The 17,867-nt window shown below is 36.4% G+C and overlaps 1 protein-coding gene across 7 annotated transcripts; it reads left to right on the top strand.

Moving 5' to 3' along the window:
* The first annotated feature begins 3,303 nt into the window (after nt 1-3,303).
* On the top strand, nt 3,304-16,310 carry LOC125655757 (D-aspartate oxidase-like). 7 transcript variants are annotated; one of them, XM_056149321.1, is made up of 11 exons: nt 3,304-3,340; nt 8,166-8,198; nt 8,321-8,489; nt 8,828-8,942; nt 9,571-9,650; nt 12,566-12,631; nt 12,783-12,837; nt 13,145-13,246; nt 15,238-15,302; nt 15,709-15,925; nt 16,104-16,310. In XM_056149321.1, exons 1-11 carry the CDS (start codon nt 3,319-3,321, stop codon nt 16,230-16,232), a joined length of 1,053 nt encoding a protein of 350 aa, XP_056005296.1. In that variant the 5' UTR covers nt 3,304-3,318; the 3' UTR covers nt 16,233-16,310. The 7 variants fall into 7 exon arrangements, with proteins under 7 accessions (XP_056005296.1, XP_048742214.2, XP_048742248.2 ...); XM_048886257.2 differs by having other exon boundaries at nt 3,321-4,812; XM_048886265.2 differs by lacking the exon at nt 3,304-3,340 and adding an exon at nt 3,462-4,803.
* Nucleotides 16,311-17,867: the final 1,557 nt, after the last annotated feature.

The raw sequence follows: 17,867 nt of genomic DNA, 5'->3' as shown, positions 1-17,867 counted from the left end.
GGCAATGTAAAAGTTTTCAATTTTAAGATATTGTATACATCCTCCATTCCCCATCCATATCAGATCATTGTTAACTACATGTTTAACTAGTCTTGCTGGGAACCGGTCGCAGTAGCTCTTTTATATACAATGTATTGTACATGTATCATTTGTTTCGGGACAAGAAGGCCGCGAGTTCGAGCCCCGCTCGTGGCATTGCCGTGTCAAACATAAGACGTAAATATGAATAGGGGTTGCTTCTTCGCGTAACGCTCAATATTTCAGGCGTTTTCATTGCAGAAATTAGGTTTCAACTCGATTTTTAAAACTTTCCATTTATTTTCAAAACCCGTTTTGAACCAGTGTCAAACCAAAATCAGTTGGTTTTTTTTCCATATATCGGTCTTAAACTAAAACTAGTTTCACGAAAACTTAAAACCACTTCTGGGTGCAGTTTCGACGGTTTTAACTCTGTTCAACATGGCGACTACAGAAGCTTTGATATCGGAGTGCGGCACTTGTCTACTATAGTTTGATTGTATATAGTCCTTGCTGTGAAAAAATTATTGTAATTAATTCAGAACATAGATTACAGACGAAATGCGTTTCACAAGATTGAAAATTGTCGCCTCACACACTCCCAAATCTGCAATTATTTGTAGCGTTAGATAGCCGTGTATACGTATTTGACATAATTTGATTGGTTTTCATACAACCATCTTGATCACCATACATGTAGATGCATATCAAATATGGAACTAACTTAGTAACTAGGGACTCAACGGTGTCTGTTCATTTTAAATGTATCACGGAAATAATCTATTCTATACAAAGGTAGTATTGCTTCAACATAATCTGTGACACGAGCCTTCTTTTGTCGCCTTTTTAATGAGTATTGGTAGAAATGATCATGGGCATATTTACACTCTAATGCAAATGAAGATAAGAAATATCTTCTTCTGAGTGATTGTAATAATAAATCAACTAGATATTGTTTTGTGAAAAACAAATGTTTTCCTAGTTCCCCAAATTGGAAGTGCTCCAAATGAAACCTCCTCTCCTTAATGCACTGCATGGTATGGAGGAGGAAGCACGAGCAGGAACATAGACATTATGAACTCCCATAAGCCACATAGGACTATTTTACACCCTACACTCCTCAGATCAAATATAACTTTAAGGAAAACTATTGGATCCTCCTGTCCCTACAATATGCACATTTGCATATGGCATTGAAGTAATGTACAAAATTTCAAGTCTATCGGATAATAGGAGAAGCGTTCACAAGCTATTTTAACATCCTCTACCCCTCTTAGATCCACTATAACTTTTCGTAAAATAATTGGATCATCCTGTCCTGACAATATGCATATCTATAGGAGAAGCGTTCACAAGATTTTGTGTCAGACAGACAGACGGACGGACGGAAGGAAAGTACAAAAACAATATGTCTCCCCCTGAAACAGGTACTCAAGTGCTTTTTACATGTATGTTACATGCTATCTTACCTGATCAAGATATAGGACTCACGACGGGTGTAACAGGTCGACAAATGATGCTTACTCCTCCTAGGCATCTTATCTCACCTCTGGTATATTCAGGGGTCCGTGTTTGGCCAACTCTTTATTTTGTATTGCTTATAGGAGTTATGAGATTGAACACTATTCGTTATCCTCACCTTTCATGTAGCTATTTTGATGGGGGGGGGGGGGGGGGGGGGGGGTTAAAACCGAAACTTTCCATTTAGTGCCAAACTATTAAACCGATTTCGAATTCAATGAAAAATATTTTCAAACCATGAACCTAAACTCAAACTACAAGTTTTTTAACAATAATTGAGAATTGCGGATCTTTCAGATATGAGAGATCCCTTGTCGAGGTAGGCGTTGGCACGTTCAAGAACCCTCACTGTTACGACCCTGAGTGCTAAACATAGATCTAATTTTGTGGTACTTCACCTACAGCTGGTCACGTCTCAATATGAGTGATGAATTTTCAAAGGGACGTAAACAAACAAAAAAGGTCCTGTGCGGAAAAAGGAGACAAGTTTATCTTGTGTTTGACCATCCGGAACACCTCGCTCACTCGTCGTAAGGGAGAGGGTTGAATTAAGCTGTGCCTTAACTGTCCAATCCCATTCACTTAAACCTCACTCATTTTCAACACGATCAAAATGAACTTCCCGTTGGATACAATACTAATGAAAAGATAAATAATATAGATAAAATATTCATAGAATTCAAATTTTAAAAAAATCATACAATACAAATGAAATTGTTTGCAATACAAATGGAATTATAACAATATGAATGAAAAGTTATTATGTCTGTATACAAAAGCAAAATATAAAATACAAATGGAAAAATATAATATACAAATGGAAAAATATAATATACAAATGGAACAATATAATATACAAATGGAAAATGTATAATACAAATGGAAAATTATATAATATAAATGGAAAATATTACAATACAAATGGAAAATTATATAATATAAATGGAAAATATTACAATACAAATGGAAAATTCTATAATATAAATGGAAAATATTACAATACAAATGGAAAATTATAGATCTACAATGCAAATGGATATAATCAATTATTGCAACGTATGACATGCCATAAACAATATCTGCAGGAGATGTGAAATAAAGGTATTAAAGTGCCTTTAGATTTTGATCTCAGTCGTAAGATTATTTGTGAAAACGTTTACTGATGTGCATGCATCGATGGTATTTAAGCCTAGTGTAAATTAAGATACGGTTGAATTTGTTTTCGATCAGTAGAATTATAATGTTATTCACAGACAACAAAGTAAAGGTATGTATCAAAGAACTGGGAGGTTTATCAATTCAACTGAAATTCTTTTATTGGCACGATTTAAAGCACATAGGTGTTGATATCCATGTAATAAAAAAACTCCATACTGTGTTACGTGATATTATGATCGTAACATTCCGTTGTTTCTAAGGTAAAGAGTCTCTGATATATAAACAAGCTTTTAAGGACACAAGATTGGGAGGATCCAGTAAACAAGATACAGGATTGTAATATGATATTTTGAATACATCTACTTGTATAAAGGACAAGTAAAAATGTTTATCATCTTCAATACTGGTCTTACAATGCTAGCAAAATCTGTTTTCTCTAGGCATGACAGGATTATACGTCTAACCATTACATCATCTTTCTACTAAAAATAACATGAAGTCTAGAACAATCTCGGTCACAGGTGTCGATGAAATAAACATCACTTCTCTAGAACTATCTAGGTCAATTTAGTGCAAGGAGTAACATATACAACATTTGTAAAGTCGCAATGAGCTTTTGGAATGAAAAACGACCATCAAGCTTGTGAGCATCAATTCTATATTGTTGGATTAAGGTATTTTGTTGTCAAGATTTACATGTATATCATTGAATTAAGGTATGAAACTCGAACATTATTATCTAGACAAGATTGTATCCCCTGTTGAATTTGAACTTACAGTCTAGTTTAAATACAAGAACGACTCTTATTTTGATGTCAAAGGTCAATGCTACAAAATATTTCATATCTACATGTATTACGCTTATTAATCGTTACATCTCTAGCGATAAAACTCTTAAAGAAATATTAGCATGTTTCAAGATCTAAAGAAAACAAACTTGTTTTAAAGCAGATCTTTATTTAAAACTAGAATACCAAGGTTCTCTTAGAAACACATGTCCAAGGACCACGTAATGCAGTTCTTTTTTCAAGGACAGCGATTTGTTTTGTAATAATGATTGATTTTATATTGTTTAACGTTCCTCTCGAGAATATTTCACTCATATGGAGACGTCACCATTACCAGTGAAGGGCTGCAAAATTTAGGCCTATTCTTGGCGCTTACGGCTTTTGAGCAGGGAGGGATCTTTATCATGCCATACCTGCTGTGACATGGGGCCTGAGTTCTTGCGGTCTCATCCGAGGGACCGCCCGGCGCCCCACTTAGTCGCCTCTTACGACAAACAAGCTATACTGAGGACCTATTCTAACCCGGATCCCCATGGGACGACAAGGGAAGTGCAATTTCAGGAGAAGAGGACCATAGAGCAAGATGAACTGAACACTTCAAAGAAATACTTAACAGACCTGCATCATCAGTCCCACCAGACATCCCACCACCAACCCAGCTCCTTGACATCAGCACCAAGGCAGAGATCACTAAAGTCATCAAGTCATGAAAGTCGGGTATGGCAGCAGGTCCCGATAGAATACCATCAGAAGCACTAAAGGCAGACATGCAGACTTCAACTGAGATGCTATACCCACCCCTACGGAAGATCTGGGAGCAGGAGAGATTACTGGAAGAAAGGGCAACTTGTGATGCTGCCTAAGAAAGTAGATCTGTCATTCTGCAACAAATGGAGGGGAATTATGATGTTATCTGTTCCAGGGAAAGGTTTGACAAGGATCATCTTCGAGAGACTGAATACCGCCCTTGACCAAACACGTCGGGATGAACAAGCAGGCTTCCGTCAAGACCGATCATGCACGGACCACATGGCGACACTGCAGATAATATCGAGCAGTCCCTAGAATGGCAAACCTCTCTCCACACGATCTTTGTCGACTTTCAAAAGGCCTTTGAGATTGATGTATTACTTAATTATACGTCTTTCCACCTAATGTCGTCACCATCATCCAACAACTGTACACATATGAAGATGTCACCTGCCACGTCATCCTGAGGGTAAGCTGACAGAACCTTTCACTGTACAGATTGGCGTTTTCCAGGGCTCTCTAGTCTTCCTCGTGGTGATTGACTTGGTCATGAGACAGGCTACAGAAGGCAGGGCAGGTATCAAGTCGACCTTCATGCATTTCAAAAATGTTTGTGTCTTATATTTACATTCTACTTTAATTTCAGTCTGAATTCCCAACCGTACTATATTGATTGATTGTATCTTGCTTAAAGTCTCGCTCGAGAATTGCTCGGCGCTTACGGCCATTGAGCAGTGACGGTTATTTAGCGTGCCACACCAACAGTGACACGGGACTTCAGGTTTTAAGGTCACCTGATGCCGAGCGTTTGGCGTTGAAACTGTCACTACCTGTTTTAAATAACGACTTAGGACTGTCCCGGGATTCGAATCCCGACCTTCTGCATGCGGGGCGAACGCTCGAACCTCTCGGCCACCGCCCGCATTGTTTACAACTGGCACAACGCATCTATGAATTAGGTAAAAGCAATCATTTTAATTTCGAAAGAATAACAATGCCAAATGTATTGATTTGACTCGTACTGCGAGCTCTAACGACTAAAGTTGGCAGAAAGACTGAGCTGGAGCTGCATACGTATTCGTTTAGTACCCGAGGCCTTCCGAGTGCAAGCGCGAATCTAACCTGGTTCCCGAGGCCTTCTGAGTGCAAGCGCGAATCTAACCTGGTCCCCGAGGCCTTCCAATTGTACAAGCACAGAAGACTTCTTCCGTGCTTGTTCGATCGGAAGGTCTCGGGAACCATGCTAGCATGAATCTTACACTTTGAAGACCTTGGGTACCGGGATAGTTCAGAGAATTTTTGTCACAATCCCAGAAGTCCATCATGAAAAATGACAGGTATCTCGCAAAGTCACCTCCCCTTGTCTTAAGTAGATTATGATCTCAATAAATTTCAATGCCCCGCATCATAGTGTACTGGTGCGGTATGGGAAGACGATATAATTGCGAGACGCCACTTTTTTGACGTCATAATACACACTGACGAGTTTAGCATACACGCATACACGCACTTGCAGAAGGAAATCAACCTTGTCACATATACATGTACTGTGACAGAGAAATCCATTAATGTACATAACAATGTCCTTGAATGCATTTGATATCAAGTGATCGTAATCAACTTAATTAATTCTAGGCTTGTGAATGGATTTCAATGTATCATATCAACGACGTAAACGCTGCAGCTCAGTGGTGTCTGAGTGTTCGCGTCGTAACCGGGAGGTCGCGAATTCGAGCCCAGCTTGTGCAAAGGCCGCGTCAAACTAAGACATAAAAATAGGTAGTGATTGGTCTTTCGCCAAACGCTCGGAATTTAAAAGTGGCGGGACTTTCGGATATGTCTTTAAAAACGGAGTTCACTCTTACTGTTTCTGCCCTTAGCATTAAGCATACATGTAGATATGGTACATCACCTATAGCTGGAGAAATCTCAATATGAGTGGGAAAAAAATCCAACGGAACGTAAAACAATCAACCAACCGACAACACCAAAGGGGGGGGGGGTCAAACATTTAGAATTTATTCATAATCATGCGAATGCTGATTACAGAAATATTTAATTCTTTGAGTGTTAAATGAAAATACGTCTTTGCTACATGAAGATTATCTGATTAATGTTCAGGATAATCATCGCCTTGCTATTGAATAAAGATTTTCTTCATGATTTTTATTATCCTATTATGAGATTTTCAGCACAATAAAAAAAATTCCCCATTTTCTTTTAAATGAAATATCTTAATGAATTCCTTTGGATGAGACTACGATTTGATTTGAAAATAGTTTATTGCCCGGGCATTGTAGCAAAAGTTCCTAAAACTTAAACTTCTAAAGGTAGAGGCTATGTCAAGCACGCATTTATTGGGAAGGGGGGGGGGTTAGAGGGTCTGAACCCAACATCCCTGGTCTAGGTAGAAAACAATATATATATTTGCCTATTTTTGTAAAATGCTAAAATGGTAGTCCATACTTTTAATTGATCCCCTAAAATATTTATGGAGTGAAACCAGTTCCTTGGGGAAATTTTTGGATCCGCTCATAGAATAGAGGTAATAGTAAATAATAAACCAAGTGTATTTTTGGATGTATAACTATCAACCCTCACTTTGTTAGCAGGGCGAGTTTATTGATTATATAACGGAGGTTAGGATTCAACATTAATATTGTTGTTTTCAAGGACATTATCAAAATTCGTGCAGAAAGATTATAACCTTCAGAAAATCAAATGGAAGCAGCGTGTAAAATAGGTCTGGTATTGGCGACGTCGATATTTTTGGGGTATTCCTAAGATTTATGATAAAATATTTCAATACAATACAATCTATTTGAATGAGAAAAAAATTATAAACACGTAAAGATGCTTTATAAAAAAGCTAAGGTACAGAGCGTTGTTGTCTTTTTTAAACCATTGGCCAAATACACCCGGGATTTTGGATTCTATCAAGTTAAATTCTAAAAATATAAGTCTGGTACCTGACAAACTACCAAAGTACATAATCAATATATTTACGATGATAGACCTGTAATTTACCGAATCAATATATGTACCATGACTGAATAAAGAAACAAGACAAATAATAGCAAATTTACAATTAAACCCCACAGTTCCTATCTCCCTATCCCCACTCTGTACATAATTCTCTCTTGAACAACTGGTGCCACTGTCCCTTGCCACTCGGTCCCCTAGACACTTGGCCCTACTGTTGGGTACCACAACTGGTTTGAGTTACTGGTTCCACCCAAGATCTCTAACCAGTTAGTTTACCAGCTCACTCTAAGTAATGGTGGACAGTTACGATGGTTAACCTACAGGCGCAACCTATACTTCAGGACTTATTATTATTTAGATTTGCTTTGTTGCTTTCTCTGCTGTCTGGAGTGTTGTTCAGCACTGCCTCGTTTGGCAGATTGCTGTTGTTTATATAGACTTGGAAGAGTCTATTTTATTGAAATAACTGGGTTAGAACATAGGTAGGTTTATTTCCAATCCCTAGGAATAACAGGATGAAATGAAATAAACTATTTGAATTGATCAGCAACCTGATTCATTACACTACCTACCCCTCCAAGTTTATACAGGACGAATGAAAGAAAACGAAGATTTTTTAAATCTTTAATATTATGTTTAAGATTTTCCATATTGAAAACCTTACAAATACGTTTTACGAAGAAAGAAAAACAACCCATACCCACTTTTCTATCTTGTTGCAAAACATCTTCTTTTTTTAAAAGTGCATTCTCATGTTCAGCACTAGACTCGCTTGCCAGACTGCTGCTGTTTATATAGACTTGGAAGAGTCTAATTCATAGGGAAAACAGAGTTAGAACATAGATTGGTTTATTTACAACTAGTGGTCAGAATGCAATTACATAATCAGAGACCTGATTCATTACACATACAATGTATATAATTGTAACCCCTTTGGTTTTCCAGTATATTTCCGGGATCAATTTGAGGGAACTTCCGGTATGTAAAAACTTACAAGATCCGTCCCTGATATAACCTTGGTAGTGCTGTTTATCCTATAAAATCGTTTAGTTATTTTTAGATTAATCGTTAAATGACTATGGCCCATGTATGTGTCTTAGGAGCTGGAGTGATCGGGTTGTCGTCTGCTGTGAACGTGCAGTTACTGATACCGGGTGTAGATATTACAATTATTGCTGATCAATTTGCTACGGAAACTACAAGTGATGGTGCCGCCGGTCACTTTGGAATTTTATCGGAGCGAACGAATGCTGATACAAAGAAATTAAGGTGAGAGAGAGAGAGAGAGAGAGAGAGAGAGAGAGAGAGAGAGAGAGAGAGAGAATTTGAACGGTATTTTTAAATACTGTATACTCTGTATTGTTTTAAGTCTCTAACGTTTTGTAAAAGATGTGTTTAACAATTTTTTTAACATTCCTCAAAACCCAATAACTGCCAATTATAAAATATCAAAGAAAGGGGAAAAATACAAATAGAATTACGTCATTCCAAGCTCTGGGATCATGTTGTTGTTGTTGTTTTTTTTAAATTTATTCGATAAACCTTGCGAAAGCTTCCATTGAATATGTGTATAAAGTTTGTAAAATCATGCTTATTTCTAATCACAGCCGTTGGACCCATGACTCTTTCGAGTGGTACCATCAACTATATATGTCTGAAGAGTCCAACAGTGCAGGAGTTCTGAGACTATTTGGTTACCAATTATGGAGTTCCAAGAGACCGGTAAAATTTCGGGTTACATATATCTATATAAAGGTGATTAGGCACATGCTCCGTACTGTTGGAGACATCTGCCTGCAGAAGGAATCAATGGTGCATGTTGATATGAATTGGGGGTGGGGCACGCCTAAGGCGATGACAGCATCAGATCTAGCCTTGGCGATTGGTCTCGATCGCTTTTATTAACTGTGTATCTAGCTATCGTCATACACTAATCATGACGAATCTTTGACACAGAGATTTCATAACCCCTACTATCGATGATATGGACATTCCACAATTTCAACCTAAGTCATAGTGGAACTATTCAAGATAAAGACTAAACTGATCATGAAATGCGAAGGCTATTCATCAAGTTCAAGGTAAAATTTGTCATGATTGAACTAGACAACGATCGATTTAGAATACCCCACAATCAACATTCCTGTTATGTGTAATCTCACAAGGGAGGAAATAAAGAATGAATGAACGAGTGTTCAGTAGTACTCGGAAAAACTGCTATACGATTAGAATCGGTGTACCCGCTGGTTTACCATTTATTACATTCAAATATCACCCAATGTGTACAAGCGATTACATGTAAATTTTCCTGGTCGGGGCATTTCTAATTATATTCATCACCACATTTCAGGCTCCATTTCACAGCAAGTTTGACTATACATTCCGTGAATTGTCTAAGAAGGAACTTCAAAGGTTACCCGGCAATCACACGTAAGACAATATCATATTTAAGATAATTATCTTTCTACATTATTAAGGATTCTGATACACTGCACACCCGGAAATATAAAAGGTACCTAGCAGTTTGAGTGACCCGTTCCTGGCATGTATTTACTGTTCCCACAAATGCCTAGTATGTAGTTAAGAGGTATTACCAAGCAAAGATTGGTAAGTGACAATCTTAGCTTATGGGTTCGAATCCTATTGAAAACTTTTTTTAATCTTCTACTTTTCAAAATCTTAATTTTCAAAGATTTGTTTCTTCAACATTAACCTGCACCCCCCCCCCCCCTCCCCACATTTTCGGTTAGTGTATCGGATATCTTAAAGAACTACACACTGCATTTCCTATACCAAGCTTACACAGTATACCTTAAAGTAGCTCCGCCTTCATGTGACGTCATGGGCTTTTGCAAAATCTTATTTAATTAAACTTTGTGCTTGTGCACGATAGAAATATATCTGTTGGAGGAATTTTATTCACATATATCATTTTTTTAAAACTGGTAAACTAGTTGATGCTGAAAATGTTTATATTCTATATAAATAAACAGTTATGTATATTTTATAGATGTTGTCAAGGACAATAACTCAGGACTATGCTGGCATGTCTATTATACCATGGTTTCCACGATAGCTTTATATCTATATCCATGTAGTATCAGTTTTTGGAAACTTTTGAAATTCAAATTCAAATGATTTTTTTGTCAATTTGAGCAGTTTAAGTGAGCTTTTCTGATCACTTGTTGTCCGTCATCCGTCCGTCCGTCTGTCTGTCTGTCCATCTCTCTGTAAACTTTTTACATTTTCTACTTCTTCTTCAGAACCACTGAGCCAATTTCAACAAACTTGGCAAACGCATCCTTGGGTGAAGGGCTTTCAAGCTTATTTTAATAAAGGACCATGCCCCTTTAAAGGGGAGATAATTACAAAAATGCAAAAAATAGGTGGGGTCATTTAAAAATATTTTCAAGAACCACAGGGCCAAAAGAGCTGATATTTAAATGAAAACTTCCTGACATAGTGCAGATTCAAGTTTGTTAAAATCATAATTCCCAAGGGTAAGATGGGACTACAATAGGGGATAAAAAAAATACTTAAAAATATATAGGGAAAATCGTTAAAAATCTTCTTCTCAAGAACCATTGGGCCAGGAAAGTACAAATTTACATGAAAGCTTCCTGACACAGTGCAAATTTACGTTTCTTAAAATCATGTAGCGTATAATTGATGTGAAATTTTAATTCACAGGTCCGAAATCTTCCACACTAGTCTGAATTTCGCTGCTGTCATATGCGAGAAACGACTCCGTGACCTGGACCGGTAAATGTCCTAGTAAAAATAAACTAGTGAAATCGAGAGTATCTTTGTTATTTGAAGAACCTGTGACTTGAAATTTGGCATGCAAGTAGTTAAAACATTAATCTATGCAAGGGAAACGACAAAATAAGAATAGCATACCTAGTTTAAGATTTTTTAGGCATTTGAAGCGAGTGGTCAGTTTTTTTTTATCTGGGTCAGAGTTAGACCCCTTTCTATATTTATGGTATCACCGAGTTCGGGCCCAAAACGGGCTTAGCTCCTGTGCTTTGAACTATTGATATCAAGCAGTCACACGAAGATAGGACTACCCAAAACTCATCCATCTTGCAACCCTTCGTTGTAATTTTGAATACATTTTCAACGTTTTTTCCTTTAGCATCGTTACCAAATGTAATGATAACCATTTTCTGATTACTAGTGCGCTGCTGTTGGGAACAATGCACGACGAATCTTGATGAATATAGAATGTTTGTTAACGGCTGGGAATTCCGACAAAAATGGAAGTAGAATGTAAATATAAGTATTTGAAAATATATAATGGTATGAACTGCAACACTTTACTTCGGCATACTTTTCATAAAGCGCTAACGCACTTCATGAAGTAGGCGTGAACCGTGTAGTTCATACCCTCAATTACTTAAAAAATATATTGATATTAAAATTTCTTTTGTTTATATAGAAACAACGACAGAACCGTCCATTATTGGGGGGGGGGGGGAGGGGAGGGGGTAAATAAGTTACTGTACAGGGATTTTATATAATTTCCATAAAATTCTTTTTTCTCAAAAAAAATTACACCTACAGTGTACAATCAGATTAGATGGCGTTGATGTAACAATAAAATGTGCACCGTTTGGCAATAGTACTTGTAGTCGTTTGTTGTCTTCTTGCCGCAAATCCACACGTGTGTGTTTTTGTTGTTATTTTTGGAGGAGATAACAATGGAAAATTTAATGACGCGCTGACTCCGACATTATACCCTTATGTTAACAACAAAAATACACTATTGTTTAAATAATGGGTTGTTTTTTAAATTTGACAATATTTCATCATCGCACAACAACATGAAAGCATATGTACATGTACATATAGCAATTGATTGTTCTGACATAATATACATGTACATACAATAATAGCAATTGATTGTTCTGACATAATATACATGTACATACAATAATAGCAATTGATTGTTCTGACATAATATACATGTACATACAGTAATAGCAATTGATTGTTCTGACATATCATTTGATATACATTATCTATCTCATAAAAAATCGAACTATCATGCATATAATAGATTACCAGTTTTCAAGTTTTTGTTGTGTTTTTTTTTTTCAAAGAAAAAGTCATATATTAATGGGCATATACATTACAATCAATAGGCAAAACATGTATAAAGAATAAAAAATAGATATACACGTATATTTCTGAATGCTGCCATTAGGGGGTAACGCCTCACGTAGAATACAGTCCATGATAATGTTTGATTGATACATGTACTAAGTACCAAACACTAATTATCAAAAGGAAATACTTAGGGCACAGACTACCAATGATATTAATTTTCTTGCTATCTATAGGTATGGCTGGGCCCAGGATTCATTGATGGTGGAATGCCGGCGTTACCTACCATGGCTTCTGAAAAAGTAACACGACTTCGAAATATCGCATGCACCATGCATAATTTTCAATCATTACATAAATAGAAGGCATCTATGAAAACGTGTTATGTCAGATTGTGAAAAGATGTATTCTTTTTATAACCTTAGAACAATTATGATGAGTCGAAATTTGCAGATTTAAAGACAAGGGCGGGAAAATAGTTCGTCGTAGACTGAACAATATTAATGAGGTTGGTAATTTCTTTTTTATCCGAATCACATCATAACTTTACCTCGATTCCATACACTTTGAGAGCTTAGTTTCTTCTTCCGAGCATCTATCATAACTTCATAATCTCCAATCTACACAGAGATCTGACCGTCTGCAAAATCCGAACATCTGCTAAACTTTAATACGAAAAGGGTAATGTTTCATGTTCTTTTTTCTTTCTTTTTCTTTTACAATGATAATATCGAGTAAGTGAGAGTCAGGAGTAAAAATAATTCGTTAATAGTTAATCATTCTTCCACTTTGTAATGAATGTATTACACCATTAGATTGGAGAATCGTATGACGTCATAGTGAACTGCACGGGATTGGGAAGCAGGACGCTATTTAACGACAAGATGATGGTTCCAATCAGAGGACATACCATTCGCGTGAGTTTTAGAACATTTCGAAAGGGTTTAAACTGGTATGAAATTTTCTAGATTCCCTTTTTAGCTCTTCTGAGCCAAAGGCTCAAAGAGCTAATGCTATGGCCATTTGTGCGGTGTGAGGTGTGCGGTGTGCGTAAACTTTCTAGAAAAAGGGCTATAACTCAAGAACCCCTTGGCCAATTTTTTTCAAATTTGTTACAGGGTATCATTGGCCCAAGGGCTTTCATACATACTAAATAGAGGGATGTGACCCTTTAACAAGGGGAGATAATCAGAAAAATACAAACAAAAGTAGTGGTTGCTAAAAAATCTTCTTCTCAAGAACCACAGGGCAGATTATCACCAAACTTACACATAAGGATGAGGATATGTTGTAGATTAAAAATGTTCAAGGCATTACCCTGGGGCAAAGGGCGTGGTCTCAAGGTCACTTCAAAGTTGACCTAAATTTAAAAAAAAAAATTTAATTCCTTAAATCTTAGATATTTTAGTCATTATAAGGACTAGGATCATCAAATTTTGACAGTTGATACATCTTAGGACCTTGTGTCAAGTTGTCTCAAAAGTAGGTCACGGTGACCTACTTTTTGAATTTTGCAGGTATTTATTTTAAAATTAATTTTGATGCATATCTTGGACACTTTGAAGCCTATGACCATCAAAACTTGTCAGTTGGTGGATCATGGGACCTTGAAATGCGTCAACTGAAAAATAGGTCACCGTGACCTACTTTCTGAATTTTATGGCTTATCATTTATAGATATATTTTAAGTTGTTATTTCAAATACTGAGAGGTTTAGAATCATCAAATCTTGTAAGTTGATGCATCTTGAGGCCTTGAAACATATTTATAAAAAAGTAGGTCACAGTGACCTACTTTTTGAATTTTGAAGATATTCAAATTTCACATTTTCAATTTTAGATGCATATTTTGGGCACTGTAAAACCTAGGATCATCAAACTTTGTCAGTTGATGCGTCTTCAGTCTTCGGTTTGTGTCGACCAAAAAGTAGGTCACCGTGACCTACTTTTGGTATTTGACAGCTAAATTACTATATTTCAGACACTATTTGACCTACAATCATCAAACTTTGTCAGTTGATGCATCTTGAGTCTTCGGAGTTTATCGACCAAAAAGTAGGTCACTGTGACCTACTTTTGGCATTTGACAGTTATATTTATATACTTCAGTCACTAATTGACCTACAATCATCAAACTCTGACAGTTGATGCATCTTGAGTCAATGGAGTGTGTCGACCAAAAAGTAGGTCACCTTGACCTACTTTTGGAATTTGACGGCTATATTTATATATTTCAAATACTATTTGACCTACAGTCATCAAACTTTGTCAGTTGATGGGTCTTGCATGTTCGAAGGGTTTCGACCAAAAAGTAAGTCAACTTGACCTACTTTTGGAATTGGACACCTATATTTATATATTTCAGATACTATTTGACCTACAGTCATCAAACTTTGTCAGTTGATGCGTCTTGCATGTTCAAAGGGTGTTGACCAAAAAGTAGGTCACCTTGACCTACTTTTGGAATTGGACGGCTATATTTATATATTTCAGATACTATTTGACCTACAGTCATCAAACTTTGTCAGTTGATGGGTCTTGCATGTTCGGAGTTCGCTGACCAAAAAGTAGGTCACCATGACCTACGATTGGAATTTGACAGCTATATTTCAATATTCAGATACTAATTGGCTTAAAATCATCAAACTTTGTCAGTTGATATTTCTTGGGTTCTCAAAATGTGTAAACCAAAAAGTAGGTCACATTGACCTACTTTTTTTGAATTCTTAGGATTTAACTAAAGATTTAGAATACTAAGAGGCTAAGAATAGAAATGGTGGGGTTGTACAATTTATCAGAAGAGCGATTCTAGGCCCTTGGGCCTCTTGTTATCTATTCTGTTACAATATAATTTACCTACTGTTTAAATATTCTATGATGACAAACTTACTGTAAAATAATTTTGTTAGGCTAAAGCACCATGGATTAAACACTTCTACATTGGCGGTAATGGCGATACCTATATCTACCCAGGGTAAGAGGAAGTGCATGTAACAAGCTTAACAATTTTTTTTTAAATTCCCAAAGCTTAGTTTTTATTATACCCACTCTTTCTATAGAAAGTCCGGGTATATTAATTGTTGTCACCCTGGTCCGTCTGTCACATTTCTTTCTTCCTCAAACTCCTCTTTTCTCATTGATCACCCAAATCTTGCAAGGATGTTTCTTCCGCATATAGCATGCTTATTGGTAATTGGAAGGTTTCTGATGGAACAAAGTCATACACCTAAAATATGTTAAAACTTAACAACGAACCAAACATACTCTGACAGACATTGAACAGTTTGGTCACAATCCATCTGCTTTGTGAGTAACACAAACATACTGCGCCCAAAAATGACGAATGAATAAAATCTACAAATCTTGCATTATATTTACAGTCAAGATAATGTCGTTCTTGGTGGAACTCGTCAACGAGGTGAGGAGTGTTTGAAGAAGGACCAGAAGTACTTTGATGATATCATTGATCGATGTTGTACTTTAGTCCCCTCCCTCAAACACGCGGATATCGAGAAATTGTGGGTAGGACTTCGGCCATGGAGGTCCACTGTTCGACTAGAAATGGAGGTTATTTCAATCAACGACAGACGTCTACCAGTAAGTTAAACATTTACCTCAAATTATATAGCGGTCACACCAATACAATTTTCCAAATCCAGAATATTGAATTTGTTAATGCGCACAAATATATGTCGTTCAACTTTTCATTTCTATATTACCAGTGGAGTTTACTTAACCAAGAATAACTCTCCATTTTTAAAACTCTCTCATTAAGGTGGTACATAACTACGGGCATGGATCAGACGGTGTGTGTCTAAGCTGGGGATGCGGAGTGGATGCAGCACATCTAGTAAAGGAGCAGCTCGGTCAAACTGGTGCTCAACAAACATTGTCCAAGTTATAGCATTAGAATCAGACTGTTATTTATACCAAATAATTTGTATAATGAAATTACAAAGATTAAAATAAGATGTATTGTGTCTCTAAGATTTATATATACATGTATACATTAGTCCAGGATCATTGATTTAAAATAAATGTTTATGTGCTTTGTACAATGGGGTCATAAGGACTATAGAGACGTTTAACTATGCAGACATTACCCCATGCTCCAATAATTTTCATATGCCCTATAAATCACACACACACACACACACACACACACACACACACACACTCTATCTTTCTATCTGATAGATCTATCTATATACATGTGTTTATACCTCAGATTTTTGACGCAACCCGCGTCTTTATCAAGAGACATAATTTACACACACAAATACCACATGCTGCACACTGCGAAAAAAAGGAAAAATATTAAATCAAATACTAGCTACGATTACAGCCATGTAGCATTCGCTTTTGAGTAACCCTGTACAGTTATAATTTCTCAATTTATTTTGTAAGTGTATCTTTTATATTAACGAATATTTGTCATTGTTTCGTAGTGTGTAGTACGTGATATATTTGTTAATGTAATTCATATCTCTTGATAGCTGCAGAACTGTAGCTCTCTGAAAAAATATTTTGACATAACAGTTATGTCAAAATATTTTTTCAGAGAGCTACAGTTCTGCAGCTAGGTTTTTTTGTGCTTGCAGTCATATAACTTCATCTAGCTTAAGATTTGAGTTAATTAGTGCAGTTCAGTCCTGACTGTCGTTCAGAACAGACTTCTTTTATTGCCCCATATTACACTCAATAATTTCAATATGTAGGTGTTCTGTTTGTACTTGGGGTTAAGAGCTAGTTTACATTTGTATTTTATTTACTTTTCTTTGTAAATATTCTGTCGTCCCGAAGAAGTCCCATGATATTGTTTGTGTTTTAGTGCTTTATTTGGCCTTGTATCTAAATTCAGATCAGACACTTTGGATATTGAGTGTTGTTGATTTTAGTTTCTCTCTCTCTCTCTCTCTCTCTCTCTGGATGGTGAAACCTGTTTAGTGAGGACATCCTCACAATGTTTAGAAGAGAACACACGAATATGTTACTGTAAAGGCAAAAATGTACTGTATTATCTAGTACTCTCTTTCGAATTGTGAAAAAAAAAGTTTTGAGAGTGAATATTAGCGAGAATATGTCCCCACACCACTTGTCCTCACTAATCTAATATTTTATATTACATCTTTCACATGCTGTGGATCACGTTTATGGGGACGTAATTGTAAGGACAGAATTTTGTCCTCAGTGTGTACTTTCTGTCCTCAACTTCTGTCGAATGGTTAAAAGTTGTCCTCACTATACACATTTCATCATCATCATCATCATCTCTCTCTCTCTCTCTACATGTATATACATGTATTATCTATATCTATCTATCTATACATACATACAAACAAAATAATTAAAGGATCAGCAAATACATAATGTAATTGAATATGGAGACATAAATTCTGACATTGATTTCAAAGTCAATAGACCGGTCTTCTCTTTCCAGGTGGTGCCTACTTCATAGCGCTTCTTCCAATACTGTCTCTATTCAAGTAGACATATCCCAGATATCTGACGTTTCAATATGAGTGACAGGACACTATAT

This window comes from Ostrea edulis, chromosome 1 (assembly GCF_947568905.1).
Source record: "Ostrea edulis chromosome 1, xbOstEdul1.1, whole genome shotgun sequence".
NCBI classification, from domain to species: Eukaryota; Metazoa; Mollusca; class Bivalvia; order Ostreida; family Ostreidae; genus Ostrea; species Ostrea edulis.
Note: the sequence above shows the minus strand (reverse complement) of the source record. Positions and strands in the feature narration are given on the sequence as shown.

Coding starts and splice junctions, on each gene's coding strand:
- LOC125655757 (XM_048886257.2), top strand. CDS start 4,785: ATGAGACAGGCTACAGAAGGCAGGGCAG. Junction 4,813..8,165: donor GGCTACAGAAGGCAGGGCAG/GTATCAAGTCGA, acceptor TTGGTTTTCCAG/TATATTTCCGGGATCAATTT. Junction 15,926..16,103: donor TCAACGACAGACGTCTACCA/GTAAGTTAAACA, acceptor TCTCTCATTAAG/GTGGTACATAACTACGGGCA.